Source organism: Poecilia reticulata, linkage group LG14 (genome assembly GCF_000633615.1).
Source record: "Poecilia reticulata strain Guanapo linkage group LG14, Guppy_female_1.0+MT, whole genome shotgun sequence".
Taxonomy (NCBI): Eukaryota; Metazoa; Chordata; class Actinopteri; order Cyprinodontiformes; family Poeciliidae; genus Poecilia; species Poecilia reticulata.
In genome coordinates, this window is record NC_024344.1 from 1153479 (window position 1) to 1171134 (window position 17656).

General features: G+C 38.0%; 1 protein-coding gene across 1 annotated transcript in view; it reads right to left on the reverse strand.

The window, feature by feature from the left end:
- The window catches only part of stk32a (serine/threonine kinase 32A), a 51233-nt gene extending 33577 nt beyond the window's left edge, over positions 1-17656 (reverse strand). Inside the window, exons 1-4 of the mRNA XM_017308486.1 lie at positions 17212-17656; positions 15240-15687; positions 8206-8261; positions 6008-6159 (exon numbers count right to left, since the gene is read on the reverse strand). Of these exons, the coding sequence (XP_017163975.1) occupies positions 6008-6159; positions 8206-8261; positions 15240-15291 (260 nt within the window). The 5' untranslated portion in view covers positions 15292-15687; positions 17212-17656. The remainder of the gene's footprint in view (positions 1-6007; positions 6160-8205; positions 8262-15239; positions 15688-17211) is intronic.

The window sequence follows — 17656 nt, forward strand, 5'->3', positions numbered from 1 at the left end:
CCTCTGGGAGATTTGCAAAAAAAGTGTATGTGGTGCTTTTTCTGCGCTGGATGGATGGATGGATGGATGGGAATTGATTGAGCTGACTCCAAACTGTCTGCTAAGGCTCAGATAATGCTGAGACCACGTAACATTTGATTGCCGTTGGCCTCCGAATGTGGAAAGACTATCTGCGAGATGCCTTCTGAGAGGAAGCACACGCATTTAACAAACAATGAGCACACACACACACACACACACACACACACACACACACACACACGCCTGCAGCATTGTGTGTTTTCCCTCCAATTTGTGTAAGTTAAACATCATGATGCATTGATGCATCATGAGATTTTTAACTATTGTTCCTGCAGCTGTATTTACGACASACACCTTTTAAATACAATTTCTTTAAAAAAAMCTAACTTTTTTCCAATCCTCATTAAATCAGACATAASKTTTTACACTTTTATTGATTTAATGCAATTTCCTAATCTTAAATGTCACATTTTAAGATTAACTGTCATGTTGTGTGTTGGTGATGGACCCAAATGCAGCAGGCTGAGACTTTTTGAAAATAAAAAAATCAATGACTTAATAAAAAAGGAAAAACCAAAGACTAAAAAACAAAACAAAACATTGAGTACACAGGGAACCACAGCAGAACAAAAGTACCAGCAACAACAGTGAGGTAACAGGATTAGACAGGATTTAACAGGAGGAATCAGCAAGGAGTGGCTGAGAAAGAGGTGCTTAAGTACTGGGAGGTTGAATGCTGACSTGGACTGATGCTTTGAGGGTTTATATTAAGTTACATGTATTCTTTGGTTGACCTTAGATTAGTTTAGTTGAAATTATGTAAATATATATTGGTACCATTTATTGTTTTGGTGTTAGGTTTGTGTAAATAATCTTTATTCCTTGTTATATTGATTAGCTCTCTTCTTGGCATGTCTGGTGAAATTGTCTGGTGAATTGTCCAGGGTATAAAAGTCAGTTTCTTTGTGTTGGTGCAAATGTGATCTGCAGTTCCTTRATAAATCCACCTCAAAAAGAATTTTGTTGTCATTCCTTCTTTTAAATGCTGAGCCTCCACTGGTCAAAGTGACATATGCATGTTGAATTTTGGGRAAATCCAGAATAAATTGGRCACTCAATTACAGATTATAAAACTAGTTAATTCYCTTAAACAGCATCAACAAATATCAGGGCAAATATTCACTGCTTCTCAGCAACACTGTAATTGCTCGCAGTCTGCCTGCATTGCATAATTTTTCCTTAGAAGTTTCATTGAGTGTAACAGCGTGAAATAAAACGTTTCAAACTCTAGAACAGGATAACAAAATAGCCTTTTGGTACACTAAAGCATGAGCTACACTACAGTTTGTGTTTATTGGACGGAGCTGTTTTACTCTGTCGATTAATCTTTTGATTAACTGCCTTTGCCTTTGATCCTCCCTCTTTCTCCTCTGTTTTTAGTGAGTCCCTTATTYTCTTTTTTCTTCATCCTACCTCTGCATCTCACACACACACGCACATGCACACACACACACACACACGCACGCACAGAGTAAATACCTCAAACCCAGCAGAGGTGGCTGCGGCTGAGAAACAACCCAAGAAGCTGCTGTCACAAGTGTTTAGGAGACACAAACTGAACTTTAATTGTTCTTTTTCTTGCCTTCTATCAGGAAAACAGCTGTGTAGTTAACTGAGGTGCATCAGGTTAAAATGTGATTCAAGTTTTTTTTTTTTTATTTTATAAATAGATGGTAGTTTAATCTTAGTATTTGTAACTAAGTGATTATTTATTCTATCTGATTATGTAACTATTATGTTGTGAAAAATGCTCAGTTTGAAACAGGATCTTTTAGTTATGTATCATCATAAAATTAAACTGACACCACTAATCTTTCTTTATGTAACAAAGTTTGTAGGTTCAGTCTCTCAAGTATTTCATTTAAAAGTAACACATTCTGCTCTGAAATGTCTCAATCAGCATGTTTCTGTGTTCCTTTCTGTCATGCTCCTCTGAACGGAGGCTGCAGTCGCTTTTCWTTTACTAAACACCCGAAGTCGAAAAGGATTATGGAGGGTTTTAATTTTCAAACTACAAAATCTACAATGCAGGAAAATGCATGAAATCATCTTATTAATATAAAACGTACTCAGCGTCCAACACAAGGATAATCTAAATCAATTTACCTGGTGCTTGTGTTGTTCTTTATTCACTTTATTGGTCTGGCTTGTGAGAAGTTGTGCACAATGACATCAGCTGAGATCAATTGATCAGGTTAGGTTGATAATTGATTGAGTTTAACCTATTTAAGAACTAGTTTCAATCTGTGCTATGGAACATGCTGGCATTGGAAATGTAAACAGTCTTATGTAAATATTAAAATCAAGATAAATGCCTTCATTTTCTAAGAAAGTGGAGACAGATACTTTCATCATGATATGTCATATGTCATGTTTGTATTTTGCAGCTATTAGAGTCAAATAAAACTAGAAATATGACATTTGACAGCTAAGAGCAGCTGTTGCTTGATTCTTGAAACAACTTTTCAACAGAGAGCAGCAGCTATGCTTCAGATTAGCGCCTGTACATTATATTGAAGTGCTGCAGACGTTTCATTAGCCTTCCTGGCACTGAGCCTGGTCGCTTTATACTGTGCGGGTTCGCTTGCATCCTTTCACAGCTTCTTCCTGGTCCCCTATGTGCCAATACACTCTTCAGCTAATATTTTTTCGCTGTCTCTGCTCTGCCACACATGCATTTCAATGTGACCTCTTGGTGGCCTTCAGGCACTCAGTCTTATGGGAGCGAATCCTGCACAGAGCTTTTAGAGACAGCGGTGCCCCTCGGCAACTCAGTAATGGACATCTCAGGAAACCACAGGGGCTCAAGAGTTAATRGGAACATGTCCTTACAAAAGGCGTCACCGTCCCCTCTGTCCGAGGTAACACTTCTGTCTTGTAATATTACACAGATGACAGAAATAATAACTTCAGGCTGAATTTGACTTACACTGCTATGAATAATTGGCTCSCTTAAAATGTTCTTCATTTTGTGCTTTTTTTTGTTGCTCTTAAATGTTTCAGAACATAATTTCTCACCAGACGACTAAGAAATKAACAGAAAATACATAACAGGGTTTTAATTAATAATTTCATTTAATTAGGAAAGCTGTCTATAACTGCCAGACAATGTTAAACCATGAAATCATGTATTTTGATAAGCACATTCTTGGGAAAGTAAATTTTAATTTCACAAGCCACACCCACTAAGTAGCGTAAATAATCTCAAAAGCAACATATCCTGAACCAATCAATAACCAAAAACATACAAGAGCAGGTGAACAACTACAGTAAGTCATTGATGTGTAAATGTGCCACAAATTCATTTCTAAGACTTTGGGACTCATGTGAAGAGTCATAAACTCCAAAAAGAGCAAACATRGAAGAAGCTTCCAGAAGTGGCTGGTCCACTAAGTCTATTCCAAGAACACAGTGGAGACTCAACCAGAAGCAGAACATCTAAAGCGCCACAGATCTCCACAGAAAATTCATCTATAGCCACAATAAACTATTTTTATTTTCTTTTTATATGAATGACAGTTGCTGCCACCTGTTACCATTTAGATATTATGTTTAGGGATAAACCCTGAATAAATGAAATCATCAAAAGAAAACAATTTTGAATTCATGTTTGGCTCTAAGTAGTTTGATGATTTGAACAAGTACATCGGACAAAAAAAAGAAGAAACCTGAAGGTAAAAAATACTTTTACAGCACTGTACCTTAATTACTGTAAATTATCTAATTTACCTTTATTTGTATACACAACCTTTAGCAAGAAATGAGAAGAATTAAATATAGTTTTGCAATTATAGYCATTAGACATTAATACTACCCCCACAAGCACACAGTGACCTCAGCACCTCTCTGAGATGGATTCAGKCAGCCAACCATGCATACTGTGATATGTTGGATCAATAGCAACAGCCCTCCAACATTTCTCCCACCATTTCTCCTCACGCCTCCCCCTGACTGACAGCTCCCATCAGTCTGTGTCCAATGTGTCCTGAGCACAGGGACGGAGCTGCAGCTGTWTGCAAAACCACATTCACCTTTATCCGTTACCGACAGGAAAATTGACMCAAGTATTGAAAAACTAGCAAGTTTATTCTGTAGTCTAAATCAATACATTTTTATGTTTCATTTCAGAAAGTAAGGCCTGATTTTACTCCAAGTTCAGTCACAATTTGGCAGTGAGAGAACTTGATTATATTTTCTTTGGCTRGACTGGATTCGGTGATCTTGCATTTCACCAGGTCACCTTGAGATCAAGCCAAAAACGCAACGAGCTGGAAAACTACGCTCAAACTTTCGCCAAATTCTGCRGCACTAAAAGTAAAAGGAGGCATTATGCTTGCTGGCAGTACTTGTGACACTAAAGTCTGGAGTCAGGCTTATCTTTACTTATTCTGTRCAGTCAAAATCTGTACTGACTTCACAGTACCTGTCTGCTTCACTAAACCTGCATGTCTTAATAAATGAGTTTTTCTGCAGTTTGTTTCAGTAGAAAAACAGTTTTCCTGGAATCTGGCGATACAGCTGTGTGGTTTCCAAGAACATGACTGAACAATGTACAACTCAGAAAGATGTCCACATATGATGCACTGGTGTTATTATATAAAGACTGAGCAAAATAAATAATAAAAACTCCCTGAAGCAAGTAAAATTTTTACTGTACAACCTTTTTGTGATGCTTTMAAGGCTTTCTTTTCAGTCAAAGAGCCATTCATTCTCCAGCACAGATACAAAAGATTTAATGCAATAAARTCCTAAGAACTTTGCTTACAATGAGTTTTTAATCATAAATATCATTACTGTTTCCATTAGCTGCTGGGACGGTATCCTGTGGATTTCTCTGAATATATTTGTTTATGTTATGCTTTAATATACATGACAAATACTCCCAGCACATCTAATGCACCTGCTGTCTGTCCCAACTCTGCTCTGGATTTAGATTTAGATAGCYGTAATAATAAATATGCTGCCACAAAGTTCACCAGCTGAGATTCATTTTCAGGTCGCAATATTTTCACTTTATGATCTAAATATGATCATCTGCAAGAAATACAGCAGGCACAGAGGTAGCAAGTCATCTTCAAATAGATTAAGTCTACAAAGTCCATATTATTACATASCTTCTTGTGAATCTTTGAAATAATTGTTTTCCTGCCATTACCGTCAAAGAAGCAATGATTCTGAATAAACAGGATCTTTCACTACAACAGATGATGTTGTAACTGGCTCCTTTTAACTTTTGTTTTACTAAGTGTATTGTTGCTTTGAAAACTTTGCCCAAAATATTAGGTCACGTTTAGTGGCAACCAATAGGAGGATCAGTGACAACAAGAGAAGGGGAAGAGAASTAGAACAGATGGTAAGAGAGACAAAAAGAAAAGTGTGAGAAGACAAGGCTAATGAGGGAGGACACAGATGAGAGAAAAGAGGGACAGGCCAGAGGACATTTTTCTGCATGTAATTGGCTCAACGCAGTGCGTAGACTTGCAGGTGGTCTCTCCCTGTCTTTGACCTTGAGTGCTTACCACAGGAYGATCGTTCCTTATGCCAGCTCAACACAGTGAGAGAGGCAGAAAGAAAGAGGAGAGGGTGGGCGAGTGGGCACAGCGCTGACCCAAGCACATCTCTAGAGGAAATCACCCCACCCATGGGGGYTTACACTGCCAACAAAATTAACTTCCAGTCTTTTTTTTGGCAAGMACAGCATGCAATCAAGCAAGCACTGGTATTGTTTGTCTGGTGAGTCTGTGCACTGCGCTACTCTCTGGTTCTCTGTTTACRTCCYTKTTATGYTGAGGTTCCACCTTTCTCGTGATTATTTTTTTTTACTCTTTCCTTATTATTTAAAAACACTGAAAAAAAGTTGTAACAATTAGGATTTATGTCTTAATCTTTACCATAACTCATGTTTTAAAGATAGATCTGTGCTTACCAGAAGTTGACCAGGAAGGGATGCTCGAGGTTCTGCATGATCTGCAGCTCTTTCAGGACATTTCTCACTTCGTTGCGTTCCACACATTTCAGCTTGTTCATGTACTTCATGGCGTACATCTTCTTGGTGTCCTTCTTCTGCACGATGCAAACCTGTTGAGATCATATGAGGGTAATGCTTATTCTCATCAATGCTTTATTGCCCTGGTAAATGATTGGGAAATGTTATTAATATAATGTATAATGTGAAACTCATTCTGAAAGWTAATGCATACCAATGTGACACGTCATTAAAACATCTTYAAACAGCTGCCAATTAATAATTATCCAACAAAACTACAGAGGTGTTGCACTGCCAGTGAAAGAGAGAGCATGTTTACATGGGTGACAAATACAAAACCAGCGATAATAGACTCTCACCTCTTTGTTATCTAATTGGTTTATAAATGCCAACATCCTTATGAGATTCATGAATCTTCATTGAATGTGGCACAACAAACCCTCCAAAAATCATGCCTGCAGAAATCCTCAGAACAGTTTTCTTCCTTGTGATCATGAATATAAGACGCTTCACATTATCTTCAAGTTTGAGTTTTAAATTTGGAAAAAACTTGGTGCATGACAAGTACTGAAAACTGAGAAATGCAGTATCTCTGGTGTTTCTGATTTAAACCAGAAACACGTAAAACCCGGTGGAATCATGGTTTCTGGTTACATGTCAAATGATAGAAACACATTTTAGACTTTGATAAGAATAATTGCAATGTTCAGTGATGCATTATGACCAATTTATTTGCAGTTGTTCTTGTTCATGCTGGGAGCATCAATAATCYACTGATTGCTGCTGTCTAAGTGAGTGATCTCTGCACCAACTGGCACAATTCATCACCCAAAGCCCGATCGCYTCACATCCAACAGCTTACCTTTACTGTTATTAGGCTGCTTATATGTTATTGRACTTTGCRCTGACATTGTGTGGATGTGTGKTGTGTTTGTGAGTGTGTGTATTTGTATACAGTATGTCCTTAAAACAACATACTGGATAGGAAGGGGAATCACTTTCAATCATGTGGTTTCAAATGTTGTAGTCCAGCTGCTGTAAACYTAGACTTGTTTCTCTTGTGTCCCTGGTTCTTTTCAAACAAACTAAAAAGTAAACTTAACTGGAATGTATATCATAATGTTGTATAACTGGGTTTATTACTCTGTCTTAACTGGAACCCAGAAACGACAGCATATAACCCCAGTATTGGATTCTCAGGATTGGTTGCCAGTTTCTTACCAGATTTGATTTTAAAATTCACTTATTGGTTTTTATCTCCAGGACCTTCTTCACAACCATTCCACTTCCAGAACCCTTCGATCAAATAATAAACCGCTCTAATGTGTTCCCAGAAGCAGAAGCAGAGGAGACGGGGCATTTTCTGTCACTGCTCCTAATTTGTGGAACAACTTCAGATCTGCTGATAGCCTGGAAAACTTCACATCACTCCTCAAAACTCATTTTTATTCTTTGGCATTTACAGAAGGCCCAACGTTATAATCTACCTGTCCTGTTTGTTTAATTTATTGTGTTTTATTTCTATGTATTTTACTATATTTTTACAGTTAATAGCTGTTTGTAAAGTGCTTCATGAATAATATTGATATTGACATTAAAATTAGTGACAGTTTTATAACATTGATCATCCTTSACTGGGAACCAAATACATACACAATACACTATGTGGATTTACAGCTCGACACACAGATGCAGTTTTTGTTACCTTCATCATCTTAGCCATCACAATGCCTGATTTMTATTCACATTTTATCYATTAATGGATTCAGATAACCACTTAMTGRACCATTTKCATAGAAATCACAAGTTACATWTCAGATTATTTGAGAAGGAAATGAAAATCAGATGAGAAAAGTGCTAAAATATTACTGTGTTGCACCCAACGACACAAACAGACAAACGATCTAAAGTTTTACTGGCCTGTGTGAGATCAGAACAAATGACTGTTGCAGTAGAAAAATGGTGCCAGTGTTATCTACCAACAAGGCACCAGCAGCAATTTGTGATGAGAGCAAAACATGCCTGCAGGCACACTGTGTGTTTTACATGAAGCTAGTGTTTTAAGTTCATTATTCGGGATATAGGTAAGTGATTTAAATATGTATATGGTGGAAAAAAGCTAAATAACTTTAACTTACCTTTCCAAAACTCCCTTTTCCGATAGCCCTCAAGATTTGGAAATGGTCAAAATTGACTATAACAAAAGAAAGAAAGAAAGAAAATGATTATGCATTGTCTGAAACTCAAAAAATACATTTAGAAATTGTAACTGATGATTCTGATCAATGGTGAGTTACTGCATAGAAGTTACTGAAATCTACTGTCATTAAACCCAGTTCAGTTCTACCAGTACAACAGGGTCAGAGTTCATACACATTTTTCAAGTCAAAGCTTTCAGGCTCATATTTTCAGAGTTTTCCCACATTTTGTTTTACTTCATAAGAAGAAACAGTAAATCTAAGGTTGATACATGGTTTTAAGTGGTTTGAATATGGAACAAGTATACAAACCTAGACAGGAAGGAGATTAAAGATCATGACCAGATGGATGGACGGATGGACAGACAGACATAAACACAGCCAGAATGAGGCTATGCAGTGACTTCAGAGTCAAATCCGCTGTACATCAGAGAGTGTGAGGATCAGGCCCAGCTAATATGATTAGTTCAGTCTAAACTGATTAGCAGGTGTCACTTAAATTTAAAATGACTCCCAGATGAGTTCCAGGGTCTCATGATTTCCTCAGCTGAGTTAAACGGCAGAAAGGCTGTCAAAGTGCCAATTACACTCTTGTGCAGATGTTGACTATTTCATGCCGTTACTCGAGTGTCCATCATTTACTTCAGCACATCAAGCCACTGAACGTAAAATCTAAACCTCCTCCCTCTCTTTTCCTTTGCTTCCTTGTGTGTCTTCCTGTAATCACATTATCTCACATCTAATCCACGAAYGCAGCTGCGTCTCTGAAATCATCAGGACAGGATCTCCCCGTAGCTAAGCAGTGAAATGACTGTAATTACCAGAAGCCTCTATGGGTCTGTGTTGACTTTAGACAGTGGCAACTCTAAATCTGCATGTTTGTGATATGTGTGTGTTACGTAGCTGGTCCCATGTGGACTATATCTGGACAGGTTTCGTAAACACCCCGGCACAGATAGTGTGAAACGGGAAAGTGCCACTGATACGTGACTAACGGAGCATAACATCAGCTGTCACATCCAATTGATCTAGTGGCTGCAGGCTAAATGTAAGAGTGTGTGTTCCCGTGTGTGTGTGTGTGTGCACAGTGTAGTGTTTTAAATGTCCTGTGCATGAGTGTGTTTTTGGTAATTGTCAATGTATGTGCAGCATCGTTTGACTGTGTCATCCGATGAAAGCAAACAACGGGCAGCAGCTGTTCCATCCTCTGGGACAGCAGCAGAGGGGGAAAAACGTCTGTCCTCGTTGTCATGACAGCAGGAAACAAACAGCCCCCATCCACTTCCAATAGCCGATAAAGTGGCTGATAGAGAGGAGTGAGGCAGAGGGAAATGCTCTGGCTGTGTTCCCATGTGTGTGTTTGTTAGATAGTGACTTGATAACAAAATGAACCAAACACTAGGAAGCTGCTAAAAGGAAAGCGCTGGAAATGTCCCCTCAAATCTTTGAAATGGCTCTTAAGGGAAACCATGCAGCAGTCTTAGTGGACGTCGTTTGTGCTGAAGATTATTTTGGTTCATGCCAGAATATCAGAGGTCTCTGACTAATCTGGAGATTTTTAGCTCCTTCAATTCAACAAATGGGATAAAAGAAGATTGAAATTCTCAGAACAACCAGAATTTATCTCCTTTTTAATTATCTGTTTTGTTTGCTACACAGTATATTTTCAGAGATACATTTTGTTAACAACAGTTGTGTAGAATTTAGGATATTCATTAAATATTGAATCTTTATCAGGAATCATTCACATATCAATCTGTAGTCTTTTTTCTCATAACTAGAAAAAGATGATTTGCTTGCACTTAAGTTACAAAAAATTGCATTTCCTAATTCTCAACCATTTCCTGCTGAATATTTTTATATCTAAGGCTCCAGTTTTGCTTTAGGTTTATGTTTTTTTTATAGATGGTCTTACATTTTTTACAAACACCTTCTGATAGAGTTCACATGATGGAGAGCTGACCAGGTCCTCCAGCAGTAAAACACCCCCAAATCATGCTACTTCCACCTCTATGCTGTATATATACAACCATAACATGTGCCTTCTGTCAGTGGTGGCCCAAGTCTGAACGAAATGAAATCCTCTCTGAATCCTCCTGACAGAACACATTAACTGTGAAAATACTGGATTTGGCCTCCAGGTAAACATTAATGTCAGTTTTCTTCTTTCTCACTCACTTGAATAACCTGATCTGATGTGACAGAGGGTTTCTAATGTGATCGAACAGATAGAGCAGGAGTCTAGCGGTGGTTTAATCAGCACATCCAATACCTTAAAACACATCATCTCTTCCTACTCTTTCACGTTTAGTCGCAATAAAACCACAAAGTTTCAGAGAAAGCATCTCTGAACAGAAATGTTCAAGGTTGGAACAAATTTCCTTCCAGGATTGTCCAACTCCCTCCATCTCCCCATCAACTGTGACCAGATTGCCTGCACCTGATGTACCTTATGAACAATAATGTTTAAGACAACATAAATCATTCTAAAACAATCTACTAAAAGTAAACTTAATACTGAGTCATGGACAAATAAGGTTAAAATCTCATCACAACATCAACAGAAATCTGAGCTGCAACAGCACAATTCGAATCTATGGATTAAATTACATTTTGTATTAAGTTAATTTAATGTCTTAAATTGTGGAGTAAACGTCATTTTATGTCTGTCTCTCAATCTTTGTCTTATTACTCCAGCTAATTATCTGAGTGCCCACTTTGTGTYAGAACATCGGTTGTCTTTGGTACCTGAAATTTAAGGTCTGTGTCCAGCCGTGAATAAATTCTGGTGGCCACTAAATGTGGCCAATCAATTAAGTRGGACCTCACATGGCTGCACAGTGTGGGAAGGAAACACACACACCTGGTGACGTATGATGTGCAAACGTCAAACTCTGGGGAGATAAACAAGTCTTGACARAGTCTACCTTCATACAAACACCTCTGAAAAAGTCAGCCAGCACCAAATGACAGGATGTGGTTTGATCATTTATAGTAATTAAATGTTGACATTTCTACAGAAATGTTAACATTTAGTTCATTTTTCTATCCTGTTTATGTGATATACAATTTGTCCCAGTTGTATTATGTCTCAGACACAAAAAATATGATGTTTCTTTTAGAAATTAGATGCTTTAATAATAAAAAAAAAGTGTCATGAGTATCAATAACTAAAGGAGAGTAAAGTGTATTGCTAGTCAATTTTTCTTTGACTTTATTAAAATGCTTTAGGTGTTTCTGTCCTGTGTATTTGTTAATTAAATAACATACTATGTACATTTTGCCACAGCAAATGGATTCACAGCTTCACAGAACAACCAACAAGAAACTGTTACCAATATCACCTTGGAGTGACAGTGAAAAGTCAATTAGCATTTTTATTGCTACTCAAAGCAGTGATTGCATGATGGGTGTTAATATGTATGCTTAACATGCAGAGTACTGACACTTATCCAAATATTAGAATTGKAAATTGACGAGATGAGAAGGAAGTTTTTTCCCAATCAATTWAAAAAAAWCGACTATAAACGTGGAYATTTGAGTCAGACTTTAGCTACGGTTTTGCCGAGGACTGAAGGCGTCCAGGCATTTCAGAAATTTCGCTGAATCAAGTCAAGTTCATTTGTGTAGCACGTCACCAAAAAGACAGTTCAAACTGCTTTACATCAAACAAACATAATATAGTCAATTATGGAACAAGCAATAAATGTTACGTCTGTAAAAATATCCCAGTTTAGCCAGTTTGTTCCACAACTAAACTGGGCRGCTGCAAGAACTGGGATATTTCACTTTATTAATAGTAAACATTTCAAAATGCTACAAAACATGTTTTGAGAATATATGTTAGAATTGACTGGAGTGGCAAGTTGCACAAACCATACATCATCACTCCCTTCATCAGAAAATCTTACTTGACCAGTGAGGTTGTTACAGATGCTGTCCTGCTCAAATCAATAATCAATACKTTCACAAACACATTGAAGGCTAAAAGTCTCCAGAAATCAGTTGGGTTGGTTTAGTTTCCACACCATAGCTCTCAGTTTATTTTACAACAGAATTATTTCTGAATGGTTTTACTCATAAGCGTAGCAGTATTCAGTAAGCCAGCTGATAGGCAGTGTACAGCAACAGTTGGGTAGAGGGAGCGCTCCAATATTCCACACTGCATTAAACTGGAGAACATGTCTGGTCAATCAAGCATARTTTTTTGAATCTCATTAAAAAGAGAACAGCATYACTTAAGTAGTTTTGAAACTATAACTTTAATTTTGTGTTCCAGCAGAACTAYTGCAYTTTACACAGTTTTTACCTTTGGTTCCCAAATATCGTGATTGGTGGAACCTTCATGAGTTTGGCACAAATCATGTTTGGATGATGAAGCTTCAGCAGAGAAAAACAATCAGTGGCTTTATCATCATGCTGGTAAGATGCTTTCAAATGCTGCCTCTTCCTCAGGTCCACTAATTATATTGAAATTTATTTTMATTATCTTAATAATGTTAAACTGTAGCTAAGTTGATTTTAAGCTTTACTGTGAATTTGAAGAAAGAAAAATGTTACTTTCATCAAATTGTCTTCCCCGTTGTGTTTGATCTGCTGCAGACAGGATACCACAATACAGTGTCGTATGCAATACGACTGTATTTAAATACAGGCTGTTATCTGTTGTGATTTTATATATTTTAATTGAATGAATACATTGTGAACATTGTGAGATACTTTAGGTAATAAAGGGATATTAATATTTTCTCTTGGTGAATTAAATTAAGCAGAACTTTAAGTTTTGCATTGTGTACATCATTCTTATTTCATACTGTTTTTGGAGTAATGATGAATCTACTTCAATAGTGTTAATTTGTGCACAGTTTTATTTGTACCTTCCTTGTCATTTGTTGTAAGCTGTCTGACCACTGTGCTGGGAAATGTGAGAGAGCATGTCGCCTCCTGCTAATGAACTGTGCATGTTGTAGAAATAAACCTATGCAGAGCCTGATCCCTGGTGTGAYGATTATTATTAAACCCATTAAAAAGCAGCACACAATATAAAACAAGATAAATAAAACAGGACTGGTGTGATAAAATTAATTCATAGAAAATGCTATAGAACATTATAGATGGCTTAAATAAGGATATATTTTGAATAAATGTCATCAGATCATGCAGTGAAAAGTATCATACTGTAAGAATAATGCTCCATTCCTATTACATATCAGTTCCACTGAGTCATAAGCTGTAAATCAACGAGGAAATGCACAYGTCAATGTTGAGCAAAAACAGCAAAGTACAGTGTAATCATTAGGTTCCTACGACTTCAAAAGGAAAACCCTCTCCTGTCTCTGATGCAGCTTTCATCACCAAGGAGATTACTTTGTTATTTGTGGAGATCTTTTATTATTATTCAAAGGTTGAGTCTCCTGCCTTCAGTAAAGAAAAGAACTGTTGTATGTTTAGATTAACTGCTGCATCAATCCAAAGTTAAAAAAGTAAAGGCATTTACTTTTTTAACTTTGGATTCAATTTTTTTGGAAATGTGACATTTCCAAAAATGTCACAGTCACAAATAATGACTTCTTTGATAAGAGTTACCTTTTCCCATTTATTTCTGAATAGATATCTATCTAGACTGTGCAGTTAATTGCAACTTGATGTCAATAAACAAATAACAAACTGACTCTGTTGCTTTTCACATCAAAATACCAAAACTGTGAAACTCAAAGCCGTTGACCAATCCACTAAAAMTGTAACAGTCTAGTTTGAAGTCYTTGGGTTGCAGACTTTGACTTAGATCAATAAAATCTCWATGTATTATCTACGCCGGACACACAATAGAAAAATGTATTCAAACCAGCAGCTCTGCCAATGAAAAGTCCTTTTGATACTAAGCTGCCAGCTTAAAACGCAGAAACATGGAAAGATTCAGCTAGTAAATAACAGAAATTATGAAGAACAGGAAGTCTGTATGCACACAGGCAGCTATTCCAAGATTCACTAAAATATACCACAAAAATCTGAGGTCCTTTACCTTTATTACAGTTTAAAGGGATTTTAACATGGTGCTATAGAAACACCTTGTGATTCCCCCAGAGGAGTCGGCCCAAGTGGCTGCAGACAGGAAAGTCTGAGTCGCTCTGCTTAGTCCCTGTGACCCAATCCTAAAGTCAAAGATGACTGATTGACTGATTGATGGATATAAGAATTTTGAATCTACATAATTTGCTGGGTTTTCTTAGATAGAAAACTTACAACAACCTCTAACAATAGGAATAAATTGGATTTTGCAGCGTTATTTGAGACTGGGGTCAAATTTGATTTAAAGTTGTGCAAGTGACTTTAAATCAATCCATAGCATGAGATTTTTTGGACTAAGATGTATTTATATAAATGAACATCTCCTGCATTGAATTTCATTAAAAATAAAGTTGTTGAACTAAAGCAGTAAATCTGTTAAACAGCCGACTGCAGTCTGTACCTAAACACAAAACTGTAYTTAGTGGTACTCTAAGCAGTCTGACCAAAAGAGATAAAGTAATGCAAAAAAAGCACACTTCATTTAAATCTACATATAACAGCAAGTGTTAATTCGATATTTTTTATATTTTTGGATATATGGTATAGATAACTGTATTACAACTTCACTATTTAAAATGTAAAATATTTTTTGTCGCAGAAATAATTGTTTCTTTTCTGTTTAAAATAAAAGAAATTAAACTGTGCTAAATGAAAATAGTATTTTTTGCAAACTTATCAAATACTGCAATTGCACAAAAGGCACTAGTACGGTAGCAATATGCTGGTCTTTAAGCTAAACAGCCGTTGACTGTTATGTGTTCTTAATTTTGTCAGGTAGCAGTAACACTTTGATGAGGCAGCAGAAAAGATGCTGAATGCTGCATSCACAACCTGTCAGTTCATTTGTGGGCAGTAAACAGGAAGAAAAATACACTGAAAAGGATCATCTGGGTTTTAACACTCACCCTCATCCGTGTCGTCAGTGACMGGGGTCTTGCTGGACTGTCCGAGTCCCATGGCTGACTGCTCCTCGCACAGATCGTCCTGCTCTTGCTCAACTCAGCCTAGTTTGGAGCAGCTCTCCTTCATAGCCTGGTCAACGGCTCAGCGCACTGACAGACTCATGGGCTGGATCCCGTTTTGCTGACTTAAAGTGCTTCTCTTAGGCCACACATCACCGCACGAACACAAACACACACAAAAAGAGAAGGGCTGGGGGTGTTGAACTATMAAGCCACCAACACACACACACACGCACACACACWCTCTYSCAGGGAGARCCCCCTACGCTTGCTGTCTGTCTTCAATGGTGCTTTAGACRACTGCAGGCAGACGGACAACTCTTTCCAGCAGAGAGGAGGAGGGTGGGTGATATGTCTGTGGCTATGAACCTCCTTTGACTGGGAGTTTAACCTGTGAGGGGAGACAGGGAAAACCTGAAACYAACAGCTGATTGGAGGGAGGCGGGACACAAAGAAGGGCAATGAGGAAATGGTACAATACTGATTTTCTAGACACWAAGACATCATGTTTTAAAAAGCTCAGACTTATAGAGGAAACAGGGCTTTCTGTTTCGTTCCCTTTACTCTYCATCTTTCCTTTGTCTGCCATCTATCAATTATTTAACTTCCATATTTTAATCAAAAGCCCATCCCAGAGGAGCACTGWCTGCAGAGCATGTGTGAATAATGGTAGAACCAGCTTTCCCATTAACAGCACAATTGGAGGCTTTTGATTTACAACTTAGTGCACTGTGAACGAAAATAATTCAGGCTGTCCTCACAAAACTGTAGGAGTTATAATGAGATTTTGCTTCCTGGCCAGACGGACCACTGGCACCAAGTGTAGATCTTTTAATGCTTTATCTTAGATAACTGAGTGCATCTTATCCATAAACTCCTTTGGACATTTTCCCGGGAAAGGTTTTCTGTTGCTTCACTTTAAGATAAGTAACAACCTAAARATGATGAAGACTTACTGAAAGTCTATCAGGGGTTCCACAAGGTTCAGATCTTAGTCCAGTATCATTTTCTTTATACAAAARCAGCTAAGGATTGTGAATTTATAATTTGAACCATTGTGATTTTATTTTACAGGTTTTTATAACTGTATAATGGTCAAGAGAAGTATAGTTTATTTTTAAATATCTGATATTTAACTTGCCATGTTACATTAGCATTTCATCTCTCTTGAGCAAATATTAAGTTCTCTAGATTTTATGACAGAAATAGGTCTGGTTTTTATTTAATGTAAATTGGAAATATCAAACGTTTCCTTGTTGTTTTCCGAGATAAACRTTGAACGAATAGGCTTACAGTTTTTCCAGGTTGGATAGTGTAACCTGTACAATGGGGCACCGAGATGGATCACTTACTCAGATTAGTTATAATAACCAYCACAATTGTTATCAACACTCATTATTTTCTATTTTTCACAAATTTAGACTGGTAAGTCAAGAAAAACTAAAACATACATTTTCTTTTATGGTAATATTAATGTTTAAAAATGAAGGTTCCAACTTCGGTTCTCAGTAACTGACATATTGAACAGGTTGCATATTGTTATAATTCACTTCTGTGTGATTTTTGCTTATCTGAACTGCAGCTGCAGCTGCAGCTGCCTCTGTCCGGTCTGTCTGCCAAACAAGACGTGGGATCTCAATGGGACAAAGTTGAAAAAGGAAAACTGGATTAAACGGAATGGGTTTATAATAATGTAGCCTGTTTACATTCACCCTTTATTAGCTGACACATCCAGAATGCGTCACCGCCGCACGTCCGAGCATCCTCTCTGAGTTAAATGAAATATTCAAAAACTCGTGCGGGACGCCGCAGTGCTGAGATCCCCGCAGAGGACACTGTGCTCGGAGCCCCTTATCTGATCTGAGAACATGCGCTGAATAGAAAGTACCCCGTGGCAGCAGTGGGGTGCACCTACCTCCTCAATACTGACAGTTAGTTGAGCATGACACCGCTCCCAGCCGAGCTTGCTGCAGAGAAACCGTAAAGCAACAGTCCAGCTGAAAGCAGTAGTTGTATTCCGGACGTTGCTGCACCGGGACACCTGTCACCCGGAAAATGGGTCCGCGCAACGGGACGTGACTCTCGGGATGCGGCGCTGGAGTGCAATGCGAAATCCCGTTCAGCGTCTCTGAAGGACAAAGGCTGCAAAAACYGGGATTTTTCGGTAGGAGGAGTGCGCCGCACGTTGCTCTGAGGCGCGACTGACCTCCACATCGCAGCCTGAGTGAATAGGTTGGCCACCAACAGCCGTGCGTCCACAGGGAGGCACGTTTCATTAGGCTCCCCGCTGGATCCCGCTGTGGCCACGGGGCTGAGGTTCCCCCGTGGGGCWCCAAACACATCAACATGAGAGGAACCCC